This window comes from Amphiura filiformis, chromosome 9 (genome assembly GCF_039555335.1).
Source record: "Amphiura filiformis chromosome 9, Afil_fr2py, whole genome shotgun sequence".
In the NCBI taxonomy this organism is placed as follows: Eukaryota; Metazoa; Echinodermata; class Ophiuroidea; order Amphilepidida; family Amphiuridae; genus Amphiura; species Amphiura filiformis.
This window is the reverse complement of record NC_092636.1, coordinates 28,790,041-28,817,580: the sequence shown is the minus strand read 5'-3', so window position 1 is coordinate 28,817,580 and position 27,540 is coordinate 28,790,041. Positions and strand designations below refer to the sequence as shown.

At 38.3% G+C, this 27,540-nt stretch overlaps 1 protein-coding gene across 1 annotated transcript; it reads right to left on the bottom strand.

The window, feature by feature from the left end:
- Nucleotides 1–24,886, bottom strand: LOC140160829 (lysosomal Pro-X carboxypeptidase-like). The gene is made up of 10 exons (XM_072184140.1): nt 24,755–24,886; nt 16,768–16,930; nt 15,594–15,734; nt 13,722–13,823; nt 12,184–12,365; nt 9,462–9,619; nt 7,355–7,527; nt 5,495–5,659; nt 4,934–5,121; nt 1–2,425 (listed from the first exon to the last, which is right to left on the bottom strand). The coding sequence occupies exons 2-10, from the start codon at nt 16,909–16,911 to the stop codon at nt 2,185–2,187; spliced, it is 1,494 nt and encodes a 497-aa protein (XP_072040241.1). The 5' UTR covers nt 16,912–16,930; nt 24,755–24,886; the 3' UTR covers nt 1–2,184.
- Nucleotides 24,887–27,540: the final 2,654 nt, after the last annotated feature.

The following is a 27,540-nucleotide window of genomic DNA, read 5'->3' as shown; positions in this document are numbered from 1 at the left end:
AATAAATTTTTATTTTGTTTCATAAACAGTAACATACATTTGGTTTTGTGCCTAAACATTGCTTAAATTGACTATATTTAAGTATGCTTTTACTTTCAGTAAAATACCCTGTTAGACAAAGAAATGACACAATAATTTTACAAAAATATTACACATAGTAGTATTTCATCGGAAAAGGAATATGCAGGATTCCCATTATTTAGCTTTAAAGGAGTATATTGTGATCCTCACAACCTCTTTTTATGACATTTTTCAGTAGATATCCACACAAAAAACATATTCCCAAAACTTCAGATGATTCTGACTTTGCGTTTACGAGTCAAGTGTATGTGTATTACATAGCTGCATAGGCCAGTGTGTTGTGATATTGTTCTGTTAACCAGAACACAATTACAAACTTGACAATATTTTTGCCAAGCGAATGATCTGCAACAAATTTTAGCACATAAACATAACGTTATGTATCCAGAGTTTTTCAGTGCTATGAAAATCTCAACTTTTGTTGAGAAAAGTTAGGGTGAAAGCACAGCAGCTGAAGGGAGTATCCCATGATGCTTTGCTGCACCATAATAGAATTGAATGTGCCATAGAAAATATACACAAAACACACACTTCAACTTTCACTTACTTGCTTAAATCAGGGGAGCTTAGACTTTTGTTTGAAAAAATAACACCCCTAGAGTATTGTGAATCTATCAATAGCTCTCAATATCTAAGCGGCTCTTGTTTATATTTTGTATACATTTGCTATGGAGCATGCAGATACACTGCAATGCATGATGGGATACTCCTTTCAGCTGTTGTGGGGTGAAAGGCTGTGAATCACGAAATGCCCCTTTAAGTGAGGTGAACCAGTGTTTTGGTGAATTGGTAATCAAGAAAATATAAAGTTGACAAAGTAATTCAAGATACCAATATAAATGCCATAATCTATGGCATTGCTGGGTCAGCCTTATTTCCACTGTCTACAATTTTGCAGTGTTGTAAGAAGGTTTTCATTGGTCATGCATATCATTAAACTCTCCAATCAAGTGGGATACCACAGAAATATAAATCCATCATCAAAAGAGTAATGCTTATACATTGTATAGTAAAATGAGCAATTCAACATGGTTACTCCTATTTCTTCATGGGTCCAGCTCATATAATACCTGATACTTCTTTCTTCAGCCAATGAACTGCACAACAAAATTGTTGTGTCATCATTGGGGCCAGTAGGGTCCTTTATAACTCCCTTTTTAGCGTTTAGTGATTGGTGACAGTTATACACTAAGCCCTTTCTTGTGTGATTAATAATATACATTTTAATTTTTCATGTCTATCAAAATGTAAGTTTGAGAGTTTCGATCATCTCAAGCTAGACTTGAATGAGTTTGCATCAGGAAATAAACACTAAAAAGAGGGGGGAAAACGTTTTAGAGATCCCTTTTTTGTTGGCCTTACAAGGCTATTGCAGACCCAACACAGATATGATTCCTCCATGAAATCAGTATGCCCCATACACATTACATATTCCATACAAGTTGGCTTATATCCCATCAAGGGAAATTCTTGTGACAACAAGAAACTTGCATTAAAATATGAATATACATATTTTACTGCAGAAACTGCAATATTGATGTAGCAAATAAGTTGCAGGTTGCATTTGGATTAAGTTTTCAAAATACTGTATACTCTTGAAAGGGAAAAATCCAAAATGAAAATACTAGGTTTTTAAATGGGAATATTAACTTTTTAAAAACTTTTTTACAGTTGTTTTATTAGAAAAACTTAAATCTGATTTCAAAATGTATCTGTTCATTACAGAGAGCAAAAAATCACAAGTACACTTATAAGTATTGAGTTATATACATAGAGCTACATAGCCTAGCTAACCCATGTAGTGAGATATTCTGAGATTAAACTTCATTTATTTAGAAGGATTTTTAAATCCTTCATATTAAAATATGACCCCTTACAAACCATTTGTTGGCGGCAGCTCCTAAGATCTCATCACCATTCCAGCATAAACAACACCCTTTTTTGCGTATTATCTTTTTTTTTCTTTTTTGTGGGGTAATGAAATTTTTATTAATATGTAACTTTCGTGATTTTAAATCACGGTTGTAAAAATATGTTCACACATGAGCAATTCCAGTACTGACCTTTGTTAGGGGAAATGTACCAACTTTTTACCCCGGCTTTTTACAACTTTACATTTTTATTATTCATAAAGTTTGTCTTGTTGTCAATGTAGTATGATTTAATCCATTGCCTCATTATTGTCTTCTCCGTTTCCCTTGCTTTAGTAACTGATGGTGGATCGTCATAATTTTTGGCTCGCAAATCAAGGTGATGGGCACCCTCTGGAATGATTATTGCTATCAGAGTATCGGATAGTGATTCAAGGACACCTCCGGCTGACCAGGGGTCAAGTTGACCATTGCTGGAGTGAATAAATCAACATACAAATAACTATAAGTTAACTTAAAATAAGTATATGGCTGGTTTCATACTGCAAGCGGCTTGCTGCTTTATAGCAGCGTGACGCTTCATTGTACCACTCTGGAAGCCTGTATCCTGTAGTCATATGTATGAGCAGCAACGCTCCTGAGTCGACTTGAATTCAACTACTAGCGATTTGCCGCTTTGACCAAACATATCAGCTTGCCGCTGGTCACCGCTAGCATTGCTAGGCTGATTGCGTATGACGTAAAAATCATCATCAGAGCGGGAACACGGTTGTTTGAAATATATAGAATTGGCTTCATTATTAACTAAATGCAATGGCGCTATTTATCCTAAATCATATTTCTTTATTTGTAAGGGGTAGGTGATTAATACTGTCATTAAAACAGCTGGAATAGGTGAAACAAGCAACAAGGAAATTTTATAAACATTTTATCAAACAATAAAAGGAATTATTTGTATTAAAAGCTTGAAAGAGTAATTTCCAGTAAATAAATAGCGCCACCAATTTTGTCATTAATAGATACATTTTATATCCGAAAAGGCGATAAAAATGCTATAAAAGTGAATAATTTTGTAAAAGAGGGGAAATTAAAGTTGAGAATGACTCAAAAGCATCTGTATACATTAGCATGATATCACATTAGCTGTTTAAGCCTAAAATTTGGTTATACATGTTTTGTTTTAAAAACTTATAAATGATCCCATCAAACAACCGTGGGAAATCAGCATGACATTATGAAACCAGCATTAGTGAGTAATCATTTTATATAGATTTCGCTACTGCAAATGGCCATTTCCTCACGTTTTTACAAAGTATGTGTGTTCCCATGTTAGTCCATGATTAATGTGTGTGGCATTCATTTTGCAAGAATGGACTATTCCATATATAGTCCATTTAATCTGTATGGCAGACATGACCTTGATCTCCACAGGGGTGTGGATTTCAAATGGTGTCATCCATTTAGGCAACCACATCTGAAATTCACACTCCCTGTGTGGAAGACTAAGGTCTTCTCATCAATAGGGGGTTTATAATATTTTCCATAATATGGGAAATACCAACGCTCTGCAGGGTCTATTGTTCTATTGTTTCCGATTAGAGCGCTGACATATTGGAAAATGTTGCCAATCAATATTCATGAGAGTGTACATTCAACGTCCAGTTTGCGAAATTGGGTGAGTTGTGTTTGGTAGGTGTGAAATACATCTGACTGGGCGTTTTATTTACGTAACTAATAAAGGCATTGACATCATCGAATGGCTGCCCAGTGCTGTTATGTGTTTAGTTATTATATAGGCCTAATAATTGTTATTAAATGTATTCATCATTCCTTTCTTTTCCCTTCTCTGTACTTATTCTTTCCTAGGCCTACACTTTATCACTCCCTCGCTCTCATTGTCCCTCTCACCCTCCCTCTCTCATTCCCATCATTTTCCTTATATTTCTATTTATCTACTTGTCTTTATTATATCTTTTTTATTTCTCCTTCCTCCAGCCCTCTCTCATTCTCCATATCCCCTCCTCCCCTCTTCCTCCCTCCACCCCTCCCAAGACTTCTCACAGAGGTGAATCTGCCCCTCCCCAACCCCCTTCCCTCTTTGTGTACGCCACTATTTCTATACCAATCTCCTTCTTAAAATAAAATTAAATGGAAATTTCTTAAAAACAACCTTTATAGGCCTATACTTATACTTGCATGTACATACGTATAGCTATTACCATTATAGTGTAATATAGATATATGGACTGGACATGGCAGCCTTCATACATTCTAATGTGTAATCGATCAGCGAGAGCATTCAATTTATTTAAATGAAACGCCTAACGCCAGGTGGGTGGTAAACATGATTGCATCGACAGCTAAAGCCTCCTTATATACTTCAGACCCACACAAGCACACATTTGGGATACGTCAGTACAATGGTACCACTTTACACATGACTGCCCTTACACATGACTGTAGTGTGGTCCCTTATTGATACTCGCCTGTTGTGTAGAGCGTTAATATGATGCCGGCTCAGTGACCAATTTAATGGCGGAACCCCTTTATTCGAAACAATGGTACCACTTTTATGAATAGCCTGTCGCAACTTCTAATCGGCATCAAACGAACAAAAGATTATATAATCTATTGCGACTCTATTTCTATTTAAAACCTCTTTGGGAAATACATCATGCACCATAAGTATCTACCAGACGATGCAGATCGACAAAAGCATTACCAGCTATCATATAAAATGTGTGTATTTGAAGCATAACAAAATAAAATCCATATACACCAGTATGAAATACATAATCTTTGTCTACACAGGGAGCTCAAAATTCAAATGGGATTCCGATGGGTTACTCACAAACCAGGGGTGTAGATTTTCAAATTGTGTTACCCATTCAAGTAACCCCATTTCGAAATCTACATGTATACCACCAGTGTGGGAGACTTAAGGTCATGTCTTCCATACAACAATATAAATACCTACATACCTGAATATAATATTACTAGCAGCTTGGATGTCTTTCCCACCAAACTGAAGATTAATCCATTGGGGTCTGGGTGTCACTTGCCACGTTTTCTGACATTGTGCAGCTTCTTTAGCCTCATCCCATTTGACAACAGGAAACATGTCTTGCACACCATCTGAACAATAAGGCATTACCATTTCAGTACAAGACTGCAGAATGAGAATAAAGAAAATATATGGTTTTGTGAAAGTTAATACGCCTATACTAACATCTCATAATGGGCAGGACTCTATAACGTTGTGTATTAATTGAGAATGATGTACACACATCTGAGCACAGCACTACGCAAACTGCATTTTGTGTATTGCTTGACTTATGTATGCTTTTGTCGTGAATTTACGTTGGTGTAAGTTGGGACTTAATAATTATTGTTATTGATGTGTGCAGTAACAAACAAATTCTTGCCTATTTCGTGCTGATCATAGTATAAATGAGAATGCAATGTGCTGTGGCAAAAGCAGTCTCAACTACAGCTAATAATCATGACTATGACTTTAATCATTACATACAGTGCATAATTACCTGGTAACCCCATCCTTCATCACTCAAATCACCTGTTGCAGCTTGTGATGCATTAAAACATTTTGCACTACCGGTATAATTGAAGTACACATTGAGGCCATTGGCTAGATCTAGTAACAGCTGGTCATCACTTGGCTCAGTCTTGTTGATATATGAACATACAACCTGAAGAAGAATGAGATGTACATATTCTAAACTTTAAGTTTGAAATATTATCTGCTCTAAACTGGATTTGATTTTGTGCCAATTTTTTTGATTTTGTGCCAATTTGGCAAAACATGTTGTCACAGACCCCAAATGATTCATACCCAAGTCAAAGCCCAGAAAGAAGACTTAAATGGGGTATTCCAGTTGAAAACCATGCAACCCCCCCCAATCCAGTTAAGGAAATTTCGAAGCTCTGATGGTAATTACTGATACTATGAAAATAGAGTTGCACATGGTGGGTAAACAATCTGGCATTTCAAGATAGAGATATTGTGAAGAAAAACCCCAGGTAACATTATACCATGGATGCTAGTTCAGAAGGGTGAGGCCACATTGGATGACGAGCAAATTGGGTGAAGGTGGAATGAGATAGAGAAACAAAGTCATTTTAAATTTCCAAGAGCTGCTAGCAGTACATATGGCAATGAAGCCTTTTGTAGACCAATTAGCAGGCAAACATACACATCTGCTAATTGAAAACACAGCAGCGCTGACATACATCAATAATATGGGGGCGGGGGGGGGGGGCCTGATCTCAGTGACCTGGCAAACTCTATCTGGACATGGGCCATAGAGAGAAATATGTGGCTTTCAGCATCACATACCAGGTGTCGACAATGTGGGGGCAGATTTTGCAAATCGAAATTTGAATGACCAAACAGAGTGGTCCTTGAATTCTAAGATTACCATAATCGCTCTCACAGGGGTTGTAGATTTCACATGGAGTCACCTGTTCACATAACACAATTTGAAATTCACACTCCCTGTGTGGAATATTAAGTACCGGTACATGTTTTTCATATGGGGTGTATGGATTTCAACTAGGATAACCCATTGTGTGTGTTTATTACAGTTACACCATTGCATTGTGGATACACAATTCAGCAAGCAAGTTGAAATTGGGTAATTACTCTTCAATCTCATTTAATTGTACCTTGGCAGAGTACTTTCCTTGGTTTCTCTCTGCCAACCATTGAATAGTGTGACACTGATATGACAAAACAATAATGTGAGATTTGCTGTTTTGAGAGAAACATACTTAACGTTTGACTCTTTGACGTTTGAAGTTGTTGATATAAAGAAGTTATAGAAATGAGCATCATTTTTTATTTTCTTTCTCAGTCAATTTATGAGTAAAATAAATAAATTCTGCAATAGATACGAGTGATTTTGTAAAGTTACATTGTTTTGCCAATTTGTTTCATTTTTCAAGTGGAATCTTGGCCTCTCTGCCTAGAAAACTAGCATGTTATTGACGGTGCACTGCAAGATTATTGTACACTCAAATAACCCATGATTTATCATAACATTAATTAGCACAAGATGATAGTATGAAATGGGCCAAAATAGAATGAGTACAAATTAATGGGCTATTCCATTTAAAATTCACTCTACCCATGTGGAAGATTTTGGAAATATCCTCCACAGGGGGAGTATGAATTTCAAATGGAATGAACACATTCAGCAGTTCCATTTGAATTTCATTCACCTTCTGAGAAAGATTCAACCTGATTCAAATAGAATCTGTTTATGCCCTAATTCCATTTGAAATTCTTACTCCCCATGTGGAAGATATCTCCATATAGATATATCATCCACAGGGGTAGTGTGGATTTTAAATAGAATAGCACAATGAGAACTGCTACAACTTACTTTAATGGGATATGCAGGCAGTGGTTCAAGGAAACTAGCTGCATATGGATAGTCTACCATTGCAAGGTTATCATACACTTCACTCAGCCATGATTTGATGCCTTCAACATCAGATGAGGTCTTCAATGGGTCACAAAGGCGGAGATTGGTGAACAGTGTCTGTCTTCCGGATGCTGATTTTAGGTAAAAATTTATATGCACAAAAGTAAATACAAAACATCATTACTGATGCAAATGGTTAAGAGAAGTTAACTACATGAAGCTTATAACTATAGTGGAAATTCCAATTGAATGAACGCAACTTTCAATAGCTGTACTCGATCCAACCGCGATCATATATCGCGTATTTCAAACTACAACGCGAACGCACGACCTTGGATACAATGCTAACCAATCACGAGTGCGTTGGCATGGTTAGATTCACTTCCTCGTTGCTCACGCACAGTTGCACACGCTGGCGTATATCGCGGAGTGTACGCAAATATTCGTCATGCTATTGAAAGCTGCGTTCATTCAATTGGAATTCCCAGTATATATGTTAGCCAGCCAAGCTTACATCCTAAAGGATTGTGAAGGGAGAACCCCTGTTTTAGTCCTATATGTTCGGCTATTTATTGGCTAAGACTCATTGCTAATTGTTAGAATGGTGAGTTGGGCAAAGCAACTATGCTAAAGTTTGTTCGGTTTATATAAGGTGGAAACTATTCGGCTTTTGTTACTGCGCTAGTCAATAAAGTCCCTACTCACGCTCGTGTAAATTCACATAAGCATGAGCTAGTCACGCATTACGCAATGCACACCTAGCATAAGCATTACACCCAACAGCGTGCACATAATTCTATATCAATGAGTCTTATTTTTTCCGCCTTATATAAGCCGAACAAACTTTAGTTGATCTTTGCTTAATGCAGGACTTGCACACACTTGTGTAAATTCATTCTATATCGATGAGTCTTATTTTTTCCGCCTTATATAAGCTGAACAAACTTTAGTTGATCTTTGCTTAATGCGGGACTTGCACACGCTTATGTAAATTCATTCTATATCTATGAGTCTTATTTTTTCCGCCTTATATAAGCCGAACAAACTTTAGTTGATCTTTGCTTAATGCGGGACTTGCACACACTTATGTAAATTCATTCTATATCGATGAGTCTTATTTTTTCCGCCTTATATAAGCCGAACAAACTTTAGTTGATATTTGCTTAATGCGGGACTTGCACACACTTATGTAAATTCTCGCTATTCACAATAAGAGCCGCCAGCGGTTTGCGATGTAATCGTGATGTATCATGGGAAAAGGTCGACATCCAAGTCCGCTGTAATCTGAATATTACCATGCTATTACATAGGAACACGTGACAATATTTTTTAGTTTGTCAAAATAAAGGTGTTACACACGAATTGATATGCAATAATACTAAATAATGTGATTTGAAATGTGCACAATTCATTTTTTCTCTATCGATTTGCGTGTAATACCGTTATATTGACAAACTATAAAATATTGTCACATGTTCCTATGTAATAGCATGGTAATATTCGTATTGCGCGGACTTGGATGTCAACCTTTTCCCATGATACATCACGATTACATCGCAAACCGCTGGCGGCGCCCTTATTGTGAATAGCGAGAATTCATTCTATATCGATGAGTCTTATTTTTTCCGCCTTATATATAAGCCGAACAAACTTTAGTTGATCTTTGCTTAATGCGGGACTTGCACACGCTTATGTAAATTCATTCTATATCGATGAGTCTTATTTTTTCCGCCTTATATAAGCTGAACAAACTTTAGTTAATCTTTGCTTAATGCAGGACTTGCACACGCTTATGTAAATTGATGTGGGCAGAACTTGGGACTTTATTGACGTGAGAAGTAAGAAAAAACAATTAATTTCACCAATTATAAGCTCTGCAAAGTTAAGCTCTGCAGGGGTGCTTTTCACTTAACTTGTAACTCAAGTAACTCAAGTAACCATTCATAAAGTTACGAATACCCTAAACTAGACTTAACTTTAAGAAGGGTCCCTGTAGTAAATCCCTTATTATTTTCAAACTGTTTCTACCACTACTAGCTAGGGAAGAAACTTTGGTAGTGCTTACCAGTTTTGCCAAATTTGGTCATGACATCCCAGCTTCTTCTGATGTTCTTTGCACATGCAGGACTAGCTTTCCTAAAGTCTTTGGTCACAATTTGTACCTGAGTTTCACATCCTGTCAGTCCAGTAAACTGCCATATTGGAGCTGAGGCTGCTAAGGATCTGAAATGCATGTGGACAAATAAAAGTAAAATATGTGAATTAATAATTTGCAGTTTTCGCAAACCCTTCTACTTTAAATCAAAATTTCCTACTTTATAATTCCAACTTTAATAAATTTGCCATTTAATTCACATGTATTTGTCAAAAGGTGCAACACCTGCGCATTATAATTGGGAAGGCATTTTTTATAGTGTTGATCATATTTCAACCATTGTATCAAATGTGGTGAGGGATGAAATCAAAACTTGTTGGTTCTGTCCGTTTTCAATTGTTTAGAACAATAAACGGAACCGGTGGTCAACCGCTGGTCGAGTTTTGATTTCATCCCTAAAACAGACTCTTTTCACAGGCATCTTTATCACACTTATATATCATTTCATTTTAAAGCTTACAATTTTGCGAATGTGAATAAAACTGCGCAATTGCAACCACGTACATCCATTCGGTATATTAAACAAATATTGACTGCTTTATATTCAGGACATGGTTAAAATTATAGGCCCGCAGTGATCTCAAAACCCTGCTATAACCCTCGGCTGTGCTCCAGGTCATAGCATTGTTTTGAGATCACCTTGAGACTATATTCTAACCATGCCTCTCATAGCAGTCAATATTTACATATTAAATATCTCTCATTTACCAAAACTGTTAACATAAGGAAGACACCTTATCCCAGTGTCGAGGAGCTGAAAATTACCTTGTACCAGCATTTTGGCACTTTTTGCCAATTCTTTCCATCTATGCTGTTTTTTCTCCAAATGGGTACTATATTTGTTCCTTTTGGATGCTCCTACCTACACTACTCTATATTTCATCCTTTTCTACTTTTCATCCTTCTATCTGTCTACCTTCTCTACCTTGAAACTTCCTTTCGCAACACAGCTGGTTAGGAAAGGTGAGCCAAATTAGTTGGCTTGGTAGCTTGTTTTATTGTCTGGTGTTGTTTTTGGATTGGAGCTTCCGTCCTAAGTTTCAGAGAGGATGGGAGTTCTTATTCCACATACTAGGGTAAAGGCGCTGAATTCCAGTACTGATGGGTACATAAATCATTTCACACTGGCGGTACAGGACACAGATCCCCAGTGTGAAGGTGACAGCATAACCCCACACGGGCATCAGGAAATGGGCGATGCCGTCAATTAAATCCGGACTGTGGACTAAAAGGTTGTCCACAGACGGACATCATCGCCCATTTCCTTTTGTCGGGTAAAAGCTAGTGTGGGTGCCAGCTTGTGTTGTGTCTATTCTTACCTCTTCCTCTTCATCTTTTCTTTCTTCCTGTCCCAATCATAGAGTTTTGTGTAGAAATGTGGATGAACCTCACTGCCTTGTGAGCACCTCGGGAGAGGCAAAGGCTAGGGAGTAAACCTTACACAAAGCCGGAGTGGAGCCCCTAAGGCGGTCTGGTGAATGAACTTCAACACCTTCCGGCAGCTCCTGCATCCAAGTTGATGCCAAACGTATTGCTTCGCTCTCCTTTGGACTACATCAACGAGGCCAAGAGGGGGACTCTGATTACTGGGCAGCTCAGAGTCTCCAAAAAATTTGCCCATATTGGAGTAGCCTATCCCAATGGCTCTAAATCTTCATCATGGGCCAAAGAGCGGAAGAGGAAGATTTACTTCTCAATGGTATCCTGCCAAGATGCTGAATGACCTGGATTTTGCTGATGATATTGCCCTGCTGGAATCTTCCATAGACCGGGCCCAGTCACAGCTTACTAGGACTGCAACTGCAGCAGCAGATTTAGGCCTTGTAATCAGCGCACCTAAGACAGAATATATGACTGCAAACTGTAACGCCTAACCAGCACTTGAAGTCTATGGTAGTACCATCAACCATGTCACAGACTTCAGGTATTTGGGTTCCAAGATGGGCTCTAGTGTTGGAGACCTAAAAGAAGAAAAGCACTAGCCTGGGCAGCTTTCTGGAAACTGGAACGCCTTTGGAGAAGCCCGTCCCTGCCAATCGAAACAAAAATCAAGCTGTTTCAGACAACGTGTGTTACTGTCTTTCTGTACGGGTGCGAGTCATGGGTAATTACCAAGGACATGGAAAACAAGATCAATGCATTTGCAACATCTTGCTACAGAGTCATGTTAAACATCAAGCGTGTGGATCGGATTCCAAACGAAACCATCTACAACCTGACCAACACCACTCCACTGGTTGCCAGAGTCAAGATTCATCAACTCAAATTTCTCGCCATATACTGCGCGCCTTGAAGATGGTGAGCCTGTGAAAGAATATGCGCTTTATATTCCACCACATGGGAAGAGGAAACCGGACGGCCGCAAGCACACTGTACTTACAGTATGTCCAGCACCTCCTGGGAGATACTGAAGGATGCTGAAGCCAAACAAAATTGTTTCGCTTGCCCAAGATCGCATTAGTTGGAGAAAGCTTGTAGTCGCCTGCTCCGCAGCCGACTGATGATGATGATGATGATGTTAACATAACATGAGTGCAAAGACAAACTCTACATGTATACGAACATATACTGGTTTAATACTAAATGTGAAATCAAAAGAAACAACAATAATTTATATCAATGATATACTTACCCAATGACAGAGCTGGGATACTTCATACGAAGCCAAGCTGCCAGCATCCCACCATATGACCCTCCAAATGCAATAACAGCACTATTGCTAGCACCAGGTACTGTGCTTTTAATATAACGGATAAGATCAGCAAAATCTGCTAGTGCTTGCTCTGCTGTGAAAAAGTCTAAATGCTGTTTATCCTGAATCAAATAAAATAATAATATTATTAGCTACAAATCAAATTTTAAATCAATTTAATTTTAAATGTATTAGCCAAAGGGGCGGAAATATATTCTTTGTCATTTGAAACTTAGTCAGATATAAAATAGTTTGCATTGTTTAAAATGCATTGTTACTGGGGTAATACAGCCAAAAAGTTCAACTGCCAGTGCCCATAAATGCACCCTGTGTAACTCTATTGATGAGGACATATTTTGTAATGTTTCCTATGTCACAACATACACCACGAGCACTGGTTGAACATTGTTAGATCTAAGTTCAATTGTGTTCATCTTACTCTTAGCGGATTGTATCATAGCTTCAATGTTAAAGTTCAGTGGCCTCTTTTACCTTTATATTACCTGAGGGGAACATGACTTATACATGTAGCAAGGTTTGCATTCAAATAGTGAGACAAATAAAGCCGACACACAAGAGGTATGGGTTCTATAAATGAGATACAAAGGCTTGATATATATCATTTCCACCCCATATTGCATGACTTTTCTCAGGAGGGAGAAAATTCCCCAAAATAATGTTTTGATATATTATTGGCCTAATCTCAAAAAGCGCAAAACCTATAGAAATATAAAATGTGATTATTAGCTTCCATGACTCATTTCGTATTAATATTAATTCATAACCTCATTAATATACACAAGTGCAATCCAATCAAAAGAAATTGATTGCCTAACTGCACACTTTTGCGCGGTCAATAATAACTCACAATGACTCCTGGAATACAGTGATATGCGTTACAACGACTTCTGTGTGCGCGTGCGCGTATCGCTAAGCGTTATGGCAACGCACACGCCTACGCAATGCCGTTGCGCTTCTGTGATTGGTAGCTCTTGTTGTCAGCGCTAATGTCAAGTTTGCCTGGTCGATTTTGTTGTAGGGTAGGTTATACCAATAATTAAAACTGTTTATATTTAACAGCGTTTTATGGCATAAAATAACATTTTGCAAAATGCATGTTGAGGTTTGTTCAAAATATCAGATATGATGGTAATGAATGACAATAATAACTTTGCATCATCTATTTGGAGTTCATTGTGTGAAATTGTCAGGGTTTTGTTTTGGACCTCCGTATATTTGCGCCCTCAGAAAAATACCTCGGCCCAAAACAAAACCCTTCAATTTCCCACAATGACCTCAAAATAGATGGTGCACAGTTATTATTGTCTAAGAAATGTACTGCAGTTTTGTAGTTAAATGCTAAAAATGGACAAAAAATATATGGCTTCTGTCACCACTTGCATTAATCTGTTCAATTTTATTGTGCTGAATGGTTATTAACAGTTTATTCTACTTGATGTTATTAATTCAATACAAACCTTATATGAATCAGTGCCATATGGCAGTGATTCACCATAGTAACGGTGCTCTGCAAACACAAGCATAGCTTGAAATTCTGGTGCTATATCCCACATAAATCCCTGAAAATATAAAGAACAAATGATGAGCTTATTATTAGCTAGTACTAATGAGCATGTATATAAATGAAAACCAACAAATAATCTCAATCTATTAATTTGGGTTAATTATGTTTATTTACAACTAAACAGTTCATGTTTTCTTTCATAGAAGGCTATCATTTTCTTCAGAAGGATGGGTCCCAAATTTACAAAAAGTCGGCATCAATAAAATTTTGACCCCCCCTATTTCGGCAACAAATATTTTATAACTCCCCCACCTCAGATACACCTTACCCCCTAAACAGGCTAAAATTGTATTGAAATCAGTCTTTCTAAATTAAATAAACATACTATCTGTGGTCATCTTGTGATTCCCTACATTTTGGTCATCAAAAATTGTATGACCCCCCCTATTTTTCTTTCCAAACATTTATGACCCCCCACCGGTATATTTGGGACCCCCCTTCCAATGAAAATGATAGCCCTCTTTAATGTTTTGTGTAATTTTCCCCTTAATACTTAAGATGGGTGACCTGATCGATTGCCTTAACTCCCAGCTCCACATTACATCATCAATTGTGTGATTTTGATATCAGAAAAAAAAGCTCATATTTTTCTAATTACCAATTGTGTACTTTTTACTTTGTCTGTTTACTGCACAGTCCTAATTTGCTAGTCCTAGAGGTTGCTAGTCTGGAAGTTCACTATAGTACCCTTACTCTACTCCTAAACAAATTGATGAATTGATTTAATTCCAAATTTCATCTAATCCTAAACCTCACCATTACCATAACTTTTGGCAACCCTTTTAAATTAATTTTTCAGACAACTAACATTTTTTGTTGCATTAGTGAACCTTTATTTTCATATTAGTAAACCTTAGGACTAGCAACACTTGGGACTAGCAGTCAGTCCCATTTTGTCTGGTCTGTGATGTGAAGTCATACTGTAAAAGTGTAACTGCTATGAAACAATAAAGGAGGATATGGCAGCATATGGTCTCCCCATTGTGTCTGGTGTCATATCATTTTGATGTTTAGGCAGACAACGGCCTTTTATGTCTGGTGTTTAGGAAGTAAATTAATGCAGTAATTTGCAGGAATGTAAAAACATAATTTTTGTCAAGAATGTTTCCCTGTTAAGTTATATCAATTTTTCTGTATTATGTAGAACTAGAAGAGATGTAGTGACTTAAAATGGAAAAGAGACTTTAGGACATCTTGTATTTAGGGCATTATAGGTTAAAAAATACATGTACATGTATAAACACATGGACATTTAGGCCTCATCGATATATCCCTTATCAATCATTATTATGTTTTGATTTATCCAAGCTGTGATAATATTGGATCCGAAACATAATAATGATAAAATTGGATGCTTTACGCCCAATATTTATTGGTCTCGCTATGAGTTGTAAAATATTGGACTCGACTACGTCTTGTCCAATATTTTAAAACTCATAGCTCGACCAATAAATATGGGCTCAACCGATCCAATTTTATATCAATATTAAGGATAGAAAGTACATAAGCATTTTTGAGTGATTCCCCTATATAATGGTAGTACTTTTAAATTCCATGTCTGAAATTGATTTTGAAAACTCAATTGCTGCATATAAAGTCCAAACACACAAACCCAAAATGGAGAGTGGAAAAACTATTTTATGAAATGACTAAAATTTTGGTTGGTACTATAGCCCATTGGTATAGCCCATCATTTGAAATCAGTGTAAACAATGTTACAAACCTTATGGACATGTCAATGTTAAAATTAATGTAGCTAACTTACAGTATTGTTACAGAACCATGCAATATCTCCTTCATTGCCAGTGTAGAAAAATATTGGTCCACCATTGTGGTCCCAGTGTGTAACAGATGTCAGGTATCTCATGGCGTAAGTGTCTGAATTGGCAAAACCAAAGTGATCCACCTGAAAAGTGTATCAATAACGATAATATGCAGAGGAGGCTTAAAGACATTCCTACAATGCACTATGATTGGGAAATTTGAGCAATATAACCTAATTTTAAAGGCAAAGTCCCCATTGACACACACACAACATGGTAATTTTAAAACTGCAGCCAACGAGGTAATAGTTAGGACTTATAAAGTTATTTGACTTTCTTACAGGAAACATTCATATTGTCCCACTGCATTAATTTTATTCATAAGTCTCAATGTTTTGAATGTTAAATAAAAGGATGAAAACGCCAGATATTTGCACACAATCCCAATGCAAGGTATGGTCAACTGTACCACATGTGTACAAAAAGCCAGACATACCAACGTCAGAAACCCCATTGGGTTATGGGAAAGCCTTTAAACATCCTCTGGATAATATGCACAGATTAGTATAATTATTCCAACACATCATATGAATTAACACAGTTTCACAAAAGTAACATATAACATAATTTACATAATGTTAAAAATATGATTGCTACATAACAGTTTTTTAAAAATATATGTGATTATGGACAAAACTACCACGTCAAAAAATGTGCTATTCCAGTTGAAATCCATACATCCCAAATGTAAGACATGACCTTAATCTGCCACACAGGTTGTGTATATGAAATGGGGTTCCCATTCAGGTAACCCCAAGCCATTAAATTCACACTCCCTCTGTGTCTCTTATGTGTGTGGATTTCAACTGGATAAACCCAATACTAACTAATATACAGAGATGTGATGATGGAGGTAGAACTTTTTGAATGACCCTCGCACACAATGAATTTATAACAAAAGTATTGGACTATTCCAGTTCGAAATCCATACACCCCCTATGGAAGACATGACCTTAATCAGGGGTGTATATTTCAAATGGAGTCACCCATTCAGGAAACGCCATTTGAAATTCACACTTCCTTTGTGTGAGATTAAGATCATGTCTTTAATAGGGGTGTATGGATTGCAACTGGAATAGCCCAGTGGAGTCTGGCAGATCAACAATCCAGACTTACCAGAACATTATAGTATGATGTGTTATATTCATAGCTCTTGCTCTGCTCTTCTACTCCAGGATTATGTGCACGGTGACCAAATAATACGGCAGATGCTCCACCACATAATGTAAAGACAAGGAAGATTCTAAATGGAATTTCCATGATGTAGTATTACTTCTGTCTGAAAATAAAATAAATATGCCTAAATTACTTAAATTTCTCTGATTATGAAAAATCAATCCTTGGTTATTATAGTATCGTGCATTGGTAAAGCATAGGTGCATTAATACCAAAACATTCAGATATTTACATATTGTGGTAGCGAGTCCGGTGGAAAATGGAATTCAATATTGAACACCCCCAAATTTGGTATCATTGTAAAGATAATTAAAATAGAAAACAATGGTGCAAAAATCAGCTCAATACATGAAAGTATGGAGGAGTTATGTCTATTTTAAGGTTTCAAGATGGCGGTTTTTTGTCTGTCAACTTTCTGGCCATACATAATTTTTGTAACATATTTGGTTGAAGAAAGAAGGAAAGAAAGAAAGAAAGGGAGCAAAGGAGGAAGAAAGAAAGGAAGGAACTTGGGAAAAAGAAAGAAAAAAAGAAAGGAGGAAGAATTTAAGGAAGGAAGGAAAGAGAAGGAAAGGAGGAAGAAAGAAAGGAGGAAGAAAGAAGAAAAGGAGGAAGAAAGATAGGAAAGAGAAGGAAAGCAGGAAGAAAGAAAGGAGGAAGAAAGAAAGGAGGAAGAAAGAAAGGAGGAAGAAAGAAAGAAAAGAAGCAAAGGAAGAAGAAAGAAAGGAAAGGGAGAAAGAAAGGAGGAAGGAAGATAGGAAGGAAGGAAACAGAAAAGGAGGGAAAGAAAGGAGGACAAAAGGAGGAAGAAAGAAAGGAAAGAGAAAGAAAGTTGGACCAAAAAATCAAGGTAGTTTTGATGATTTTCACGGTAAAAATGTGTAAAAATGAGATAGAAGGGATTAATGAAACCTATATGAAACTGGTATTCAAATAAAATATGGGCTTTTTTACGTATTCTTGCAAAGTTTTGTTACGATTGGAGATTCCGCAAAATTCCTCACCTACATATTGTAATAGTACATGCCACTGGCTTATTGCTGGCGATGCATATGGCCGCCTGTTCCGTCACTACGATGTTTCGTGTACTGAGGCACCATGGGATGCGGAATGTATATAACCATTGCTCAGTATAGTATGTAGGGGTTACTGTCATTGTATCAAATGCCTTCCCATGATGCATTGCAGTTCAGAACATTATAATGCTCCATTTTTGTAGAATTGAATTGTTAGGTGTGCTGAAGCACCATGGGTTGTGTAATGTATTTAACCAGTGTACTAGACTAAGTATGGAGAGGGGTTACTCTTTCTTTCTTCCTTTCTTTCTTATGGAAAGGGGTTACTCTTTGCACAGCCGCCATCGGCGCTGTGCATTCTTTTTTCCGCGTTCTTCTTTCTTTCTTTCTTTCTTTCTGTCAACTTCATGTCAACATCATTAAATCAGCCATCGTAGCCACATGCTTTCAGCCATGTTGATCATAGTTGGTCACTAGGACTATTGGGTGGTGCCACAGATGTCACATGATCAACTTCCAATCAAATGTCATCCACTTCCGGTCAGTGGCCAAAACCGTGATTTTCACTAAAAATGCTACCGTACTCCTTCCACATATTACATAGCACCGTGACGGCACTTGCACACATGCATCACCTATAGCCAGTGTCTAAAAGTTATACCAAAATATTGGAATCAAAGGTCATTAAGGGGTCACTTCCGTAAAAGTCTGAAAAATTTGTAAAAAATATTCAAAAAATCACTGTCTTTACAAATTACATAGCAGAGAGTCGCCATTAGCACACATGCATCGCTACTAGCTAGGGTCTTTAGGATGCCTACAGTTTTGGGGTCAAAGGTCATTAAGGGGTTACTTCCGGTCAAAAACCAAAATTATCAAAAAAGTTTAAAAAATTTTTATCTCAAAATGTAAACAGACCAGAGTAATATAATCATCATACATGAATCAGTGTTACCTGATGTATGCGTGGTATTTTTATTTTGGGGGTCAAAGGTCATTAAGGGGTCACTTCCTGTTTTTAGCTAAATAACTTTAAGAATTTTTATCTCGACAACTAAACAAAGTAGAATTTTTAATTAAAATTGGAACAATGCATTTTGTCGGTACATACATGTGGTTTTTTTTTTTCATTGAGGTCAAAGGTCAAGGGGTCAAAAGGTCAATCATAAATTTTTAAAAAAATCAAAATCCATGTATAAGTTCCGATTAAGCTGAAATTCACCAGGAATATTCCTTATGACATCCTAAGCACTATGTAATATTTTTGCGGGGTCAAAGGTAATTAAGGGATCACTTCCGGTTCTCACAGATTCGGGGTCATAACTCATTTGTCACTGCTGGCTGTGCATCAGATCTCGTTCTTTTTCTTTCTTTCTTATGGAAAGGGGTTACCGTACTCTTTTTTTTCTTTCTTTCTAATGGAAAGGGGTTACTCAAGTTCTTTTTCTTTCTTTCTTAATATGGAAAGGGGTTACTCTTTCTTTTTCTTTCTTTCTTATGGAAAGGGGTTACTCTTTCTTTTTCTTTCTTTCTTATGGAAAGGGGTTAGGCCTACTCTTTTTTTGTCACTGTTTTTGACATGCTCTCAAGACTGCAAACCTGATTCTGCCATTTTTTAATTCGCGGACCTATTTTTTCTCAATAATTATAACAAGAGCACCAATGGTACTGTGGCTCTACGCTTCTTTGGTGGGAAAGCGATTGTTCTTGAAGTCGAATGCGCAACAGGTTGGTAGCTGACCCCTAGGTGACACCAGATGACCAAATGACCTTCCAAAAATTTGACCCCAAATGTTGACTGTACCCACCAAGTTTCATGCCCATACGACAGTTTTTGCTCATTTGACCTCAGATGACCCCTGCATGACCTCAGTTGACCTTGACCCACTAACCAATACAAACTAATTGTTCTGCCTGGAGTCAAGATGTACCCACCAAGTTTGAGGAACATGCTACCCCACAAAATTTGGCTCCAAATGTTGACTGTACCCACCAAGTTTCATGCCCATACGACAGTTTTTAGTAATTTGACCTCAGATGACCCCATGGTGACCTCGAATGACCCCGAAATGAGCATCCGAAAATTTAACTCTAAATGTTGACTGTACCTACCAAGTTTCATGCCCATATGACAGTTTTTAGTAATTTGACCTCAGATAACCCCTGAGTGACCTTGGATGACCTTGAATTGACCTTCCATAAATTTGACTCTAAATGTTGACTGTACCCAACAAGTTTCATGGCAATACGACAGTTTTTAGCTTCAGATTTGACTTCAGATGACCCATGGGTGACCTTGAATGACCCTGAAATGACCTGAAAATTTGACTCTAAATGTTGACTGTACCCACGAAGTTTCATGCCCATATACAAGTTTTTAGTGATTTGACCTCAGATGACCCTTTGGTGACCTCGGATGACCCTGAAATGACCTTCCGAAAATTTGCCTCTTAATGTTGACTGTACCCACCAAGTTTCATGCCCATACGACAGTTTTTAGTAATTTGACCTCAGATGACCCCTGGATGACCTTGGTTGACCCCGAAATGACTTTTAAAAAATTTGACTCTAAATATTGACTGTATCCCCACCAAGTTTCATGCCCATACGACAGTTTTTAGTCATTTGACCTCAGATGACCCCTGGATGACCTCGGGTGACCTTGACCCACGAAACAATACACACTTGTTTTGTCTGGGGTCAAGATGCACCCACCCACCAAGAATGTGTGACCCCAGTCTCTGAGAAAATGGGTTTTACCTGTAATGCACAAATTATGCAGATTAAGTATTTCATAACCATACTTTGTGCTCAAAATCGAATCAGGTCGAGACCCTCTAGTCATGCTACCCCCTATCAAGTTACATCATCATAGCGCTAAGGGTTCTTATGGATCCCCATATACAGCTCCACAAGGCGGATTTCTTCAGGTTTCCAACCATATTTGTAGAAGTGTTCCGCATAAATTATAATGCAAATTAACAACTAAATGCGCATTATCTTTGCCAAAAAACTAACCAGGTGATCAGCAGGTGTGTATCGTTCCCAGGGGTAGCGCTAGAACTAAACACTCCAGTGTACGCACCCGGACCCCCCCGAACTTGCAGAAAATTAAAAAGAAGGGGGTCCGGAGTAGAGTTTGGCGAGTCCGATTTGCACAAATGCAGCATAAATATGCCTGCAATAGCGCTAGAAAAACTGGGGATCTGCAGGGACCCCTGAACTTGCAGAAAATTTAAAAATAAGTGGTCCGAACTCTATTTTGGTGGGTCCGGGACCCCAAAAAGCAACCTAGCGCTATACCCCTGATCGTTGCTGCCACCAGGTTTCGTTACCATGCGCCCAACGGATCTTCAGATCTTGCTATCAATTTATGCTGATTTTCGCATTCACCGAAAACATACGGTTACGGAGCAAACTTGGATATGCTTCCTCCCACCAAATAACGTCCCCGCAGGCCTTACGATTCCCCAGATACAGCTCCGGACGGACACACGCCCCCCCCCCCCCACACGGACAGACAGAAATAGTGATTACTAAGGCCCATCCTGAACGAGGTATCGGTACATGAGATCAGATATAAACATCGTTCAGACGAGACAAAAATCAAACCCTCACTCTTTTGCAGTGTTTGTATCCAAAGCTTATGATTACATTTACAACATTACTTTAATCAAATTCGGAAGACTGAACAGTCACTTCCGGGTCCATTTTATCACTATCTGCACCATTGATCCATTTCAGAATCCGAATTGATGCAGAATTTATCCTCATCTAACAAATACTCATGATTTTCTTCTTCATCTGAAACATTTGCGACATTATTTGCACAACTGAATCACTGCAATTTAATCTTTCCAAAACTACGACTTTCGCCATTAGAATTGTTTATTGTGAACACATGTGCGAATGGTAGAGGGCTGACATCCTGAATTAATTGCATTACGTCATGCTCATCACTCTCTAGTCTCTACACAACCACTGTGGTTCCGGTCCCTTCACTTCTAGTGTGGAGCTAGCGGACCAAAGCGGCTGGTGTAGAGACTGAAAATTATATTCATTCCTGATTCATTCATAAAATTCATGGCGCGTCGATTCTACTATATGGGTGACGTCGTACGAATTGAAAACAGCAGCAAATTAATTTCCGACATTTTCTTTCGAGATTTATGAAGAAAATATGAATGTTTTTCATCAGATCATCAAATTACTTTATTATATATATTTTTTCAATTGGTAGCGTTACCCACACGCTTTATGTATTGCTCCCACGCTTTTTAGAAACCCACCATTTATTCCACAAAATTTTAACCCCCACCCTTTTTACAGATTTTCAGAATTCCCAACCCCACGCTGGTAGAAAGCGTGCCGCACAAACAATGCCAGCTGTGACCTTCGCTGGTGAGACGTTGTTATCAGGGTTGTCAAACCCGCGATTTGGTAACCCAATTGGGCGACTTTTGAAGATTTTAACCGGGACAATTTCCTGCCCCATAGAATACAAAAGGTAAAGAAAAGAATTGGGCGACTTTTCGATTATTTGATTCGGGCTGAATTTTTTTTGGCAACCCTGGTTATTTAGCGTTAATTTAACTAAATTACTACGCCACTGGTCTCTAAATATTTTGAAGTGTTGTCCCATGGTGACGAAACTCCTGAGAACTCAATAAACAATCTGGACAAAGGAATCATCCAATCACGTTTCTAGCCACGTGAGATCACCGCAAAATTCATGATAAAAGGTCACTTTCCCAAAGAAAAATAGTGCAATCCGTCAATTCCCGCCATGATCTCGCAACTTAAATTACTCAGACCAAAATAATCTCTAGCGCATACAGGGAACCAAGCAAAAGATAGAAATGACTTGTTTCTCGTGACGACTTTTGACTTTTCTCACTTCAAAATAAGTACTTTCCCCACCCCAAATTCACCTCTAAAGGAGTGCAATCGATTGAAAAATAACTCAGCAAAGCTTAGAACCCAATTTGATATCTAGATAACACAAAAAAAAAAAGCCTTAGTATAAAAAAAGCAGCGCCGGAAGTTGCCGAAAAATGAGGTAAAATATGGCTACCATCGAGTTGGACTCCTTAGGCCCATTAGCTCCGCTAAGAGCCAAAAATGCGACTTTTTTGGCGACTCAAATTTATGTATAGGCTTTACACTTTTATTTAAGCTATAATTCGCCACTCTTTCTGATTAATAAGTCTAACGACCAGCCCAAAATACCTCAAAAAGTTTCTGTATTTTACCGGAACTCATTAGGGTTACCGTACACAAATGGCGCATTGATTTAGTGGTGTGCTCCCTAGTGCATAGTATTTCGCCCTTCCCGAATTTTCAAAATGGCGACCATCTCATAAAGATTTCGATAAGTCTCAAAGTACGCTATGATGCATGCTCTATTAGACTACCTATAAACATCATTTTTCAAACAAAATAGGAATATAGATGTAAAGGTACAAGTTTTTTCTTTCAAGATATTTTCTTATTTTGAATTTAGAGACTTGGAAAGCTTTCAAAACAAAATGATCTTTGAAGGTATGATTACACACGATCAGATACAAATGGGAAAATCCCGTTTTCGCTGGACTCGCTAATTGTGGTATGATCAAGCAAAATCAGCAGGGCTGTCAACTAAGGCTGGCATTTTCGGTCGGGTAAACGGGTACCCGCCGAGATTACATTACCCGGTAGGAAATACCTCCTGGTACTGAATTCAAAAAAAAAAAAAAAAAAAAAAATTCAATACATTTTGAAATCATTAATAGACTATGACATGAATACAAATTATCAATTTTCATATAAAAAATAACAAAATATCTTGAAATTTTTTTTTTTTTTTTTTTTTAGGTCAACCATGAATGATCCTGGCATTTAGGTCTAGGTCCAGAGACACTACAAAACCGAAAAATAAAAACTTAAAAAAATAAATAAAAATTTTTTTTTTTTTTTTTTTTTTGCAATTTCGGTACCCGTTACCCGCCCGAAAATTGCGGCGGGTACCCGGGTACAAAATTACCCGAAAATGCCAGGCCTACTGTCAACTCTCACGCATTGGCCGTTAGTCTCACGCATTGGGTCACTTTCTCACGGTCTCACTCCAAGGTAGTATAATCTCACGCCTAGGTAGTAAATCTCACACAAAAAGCTGGAAAATGAGTAAAATCTCACGCATCGTCATGAATAATTTGTTGCTCCTACCCCCCCTGCTTTTCACATTCTCGAGCGCCGTGGCTCAAATAATCAAGGTAAAAGATGAGCATTGGAGTCGGCAAATCCCGGTACGCCTCTGTCTCACGCCAAGCAATTCCAAAAAGTTGACAGCCCTGAAAATCAGTCTGAAGTCAGTCAGTCATATACAATTTTCAGTTTCTTACTTAATTGTAACTAATTAATTTGCAAAGCTACATTTTGCAGAACTTAACTTCATTAGAATAGCTATGCTGCGTACACATTTGAGTTTTTCTCTGCTGTAATGACTCAATGCCATGTAATCACTAATGTCATGTGATCACGGTGAATGTGCAATGATGTGACAGATCATGTGATAATGCGACTGGTCGCCCATACATGTGCATTGTCATTGACCACTGCATGCACTGCACTGATTGTGAGTGAGTTTTTCTCTGCTGTAATGACTCAATGCCATGTAATCACTAATGTCATGTGATCACGGTGAATGTGACAGATCATGTGATAATGCGACAGGTCGCCCATACATGTGCATTGCCATTGACCACTGCATGCACTGCACTGATTCATTTTCGAGTAAGCTTACAATATACCTGAAATTGGAAAAGGAATAATTTAATCAATATGTACTTCATTTAATCGTTTACCCAATGTTTTAAATTACTACCCAGTCTTCGTCGATTTATACTAGCATATTTCGTGGAGTGATATTTTACCTGCAAATTGCCAAATTTTTGTTGGGCAGTCTTCTTTCATCCAATCTTCCGGGTGGATTTTGGCTGTCTTTACGGATTAGTGAAACTGCGCAGGCGCAGCATGTTTCGTGTCACTTCGACCGCTCGTCACCATTCACTTTGATAAAGTTTGGCCACACCCAACATAGCACAACATCAAGGGCGTAAATCGGGTGGGGGACAGGGGGAACACGTCCCCCTCACTTTTCAAAGTGGGGGGGACACAATATCAAATGTCCCCCCCACATTTTGGTCCCCACCTCCCCAAAAAAAAGGAAAGGAGAGAAGAGAAAGGGAGAAAAGGAGAAAAAGAGAAGAGAAAGGGAGAAAAAGAGAAGAGAGAAGGGAGAAAAAGAGAAGAAAAAATGTTAAATTGCACGTAATTGAGTAGGCCCATCATGCACTGCCCATACCTAAAAATCCGCACAGCCGGGTCGATCGTAAGTATAATATATTATAGGCCTGTGATTATTTTGGGCAAATTGCTTGAAGGCTGGTCCTCGGCCCAAAAGCCTGTACTGCGGGCCCGTCGATATAATGCAGCCGTCACATTTTATCACCAAAGTCAGTTTTAAGACGGACTCAATGCTGACTTCAACATCAATCCATGCATGCTTTCGTAATAATTCCGAATCTCAAATCTCAAGTAAAATTTTGCAAATTGAGTTCGGTCCCTTTTTTTGTTTGTTTTATAATAGTGTAAAAATTATGCACCAAATGACTTCAATTGGACCTTTATTTTGCAAAATTTTCCCGACGTCGGAGGGCGGAACATCCCCCCTCAGACACCCCCCTGCGTATACATAAACAAGTGGTCGCTTTCGCTTCTGTTTTAGTTAAGACTTGTCCACAAGTTAGGCCCTCATTTCACAGTTTTTCAGCTGTATCAAGCTCAAATTTTACACAACAATAGTGCCAAAATAGTCCACCAAATGGCTTCAATTAGGTCTTCATTTTGCAAAAGTTTCTTACTTCTGAGGGGGGAACATCCCCCCTCAGACATCCCCTGCGTAGGCCTATACACCCAGTAAACACCGATACGTCGGGCCTACGTTGGCAATGGGTTGGACATGGCGGGAACACGTCGGAGTCGCCCTTGCTTCATCGGAACGGCGTCGGGCCTACGGAAGTGTAACGACGTCTTCTTCAGATAGTTGGAAAGACGTCGGGCCAACAACAGTCAGCCGGCGTCTTTCATGCATAGTCGAAAAAAAGTCGGGCCTACGACCATGTAACGACGTCTTTTATGGGTAGTCGGTAAAACGTTGGTCAAACGACCGTGAACCGTATACGTATTATAGGACGATCTTTAGGCCTATTTGCATAACTTAAGCTGCAAAATTGGCGGTTTAAATTGTCTTTACCTGGAATGGGGGTAGGCCTAGGCCTATTAATTAATTCATAGCCCCCTCCCCCTCCCCCGGCAATGGCTCATCTTATACCTGTTCTGTATATTACCTGGTCAAAAGTGCTATACTAATAATGTGTTGAAAAATGTTAAAACTCACGTCACTCTTAATAATAAACATGAACGCAAAACTAAAAGATTTACCCAAAAATAAATAGGCACATGGCTACTAGCAATATTATATTCTCGATGTTAGAGTTGAAATGATGACCCAGGCATAGGCTAGCTATTATCATGACGATGTTTGTTTTGAAATGAGTAGGCAGCTCACGGGTGATGAGACTATACAAAGCCGTTATTATGAACTGATCTTAACCCCTGTTGGAAGTGAACTTTTGGCCTCCGTTGCCGTCCACATGTACAGCACGCTCCGTAGAATTATGTACATCAGTGCGTGGCAGTTGAAATTCAAATGGCACTAAGAGACAAGCGCTATATAGGCCTATCGTTAATATTTTTTGGAAGTTATGGATAATATTATATCTTTTGAGCTGCACATAATTTACTGTTTATATGATAGCTGCTCGTATTCATTGAAGAGTGATGAGTGTTGTCTAGTTGCCGAGCGGGCTTTGACAAGCACTTGCGTAGAAGGAGCTGAGGCCTATGCAGGTTCAAGTAAGTATTTTCTAAATATTTTTCTTCCAATTTGAATTTGTAACGTGTAAACCTATTAAAATACATCAAATTTACTCATGTTTAATCAGTTAGGCCCTAATGTATTGCTATATTAGATCTTTTTTAAATCTCGAAACAGGTATAGGCACAGATGTTTACTGATGTTTGAGAAAGAAAACGGTCAACAGAAACATGTTTAACCACGGTGTCATACATTTACTACATGATGTAGTTTACTTTTATCATGGTCGGTGTATGACTACGTCATGGTTTTATGTGTTTACAACTAGGATTCTCCTCTACGATGCCTTCTCAACTTCCGTTGCCGTACTTTACGAAGTCGGACCATTTTGGTATACCATCAGCAGGACCGTTGGCAAAAAGTGTAAGTAGGCCTAAAACCAACGTACTTTTTATGTTTTTATACCATCGGCACTAGCGTAGGAAAAGAGTTGGCCGTAAAACAATCCAACGTACTTTTCTCGTCGGCATAAGTAAGGCATGTCCGTAGCCGGCAAAACATTGGCCCTAAGTCGGAACGACATCCTTTTCAAGTCGACATGAAATCGGCAAAAAAGTTGGTCCCACGTCGGGACAACCCTTTTTAAACAGCGGAATAAAATCGGCATGACAGTAGGCAAAACGACGGCCCAGCGTTGGAACAACGTCTTTTACGTGTCGACGGCAGGATGCACCCCCGATGAGCACCCGACACGAATCCCGACGTCCGGTCGACTTTGCT

What these genes read in the sequence shown, in the direction of transcription:
- LOC140160829 (XM_072184140.1), bottom strand. Translation starts at nt 16,911, where the DNA reads ATGGAAATTCCATTTAGAATCTTCCTTGTCTTTACATTATGTGGTGGA. An exon ending in CATGGTTCTGTAACAATACT is followed by an intron (nt 13,824 to 15,593) that starts GTAAGTTAGCTA and finishes TTATATTTTCAG; the next exon opens with GGATTTATGTGGGATATAGC. An exon ending in ATGGCACTGATTCATATAAG is followed by an intron (nt 12,366 to 13,721) that starts GTTTGTATTGAA and finishes TATTTGATTCAG; the next exon opens with GATAAACAGCATTTAGACTT.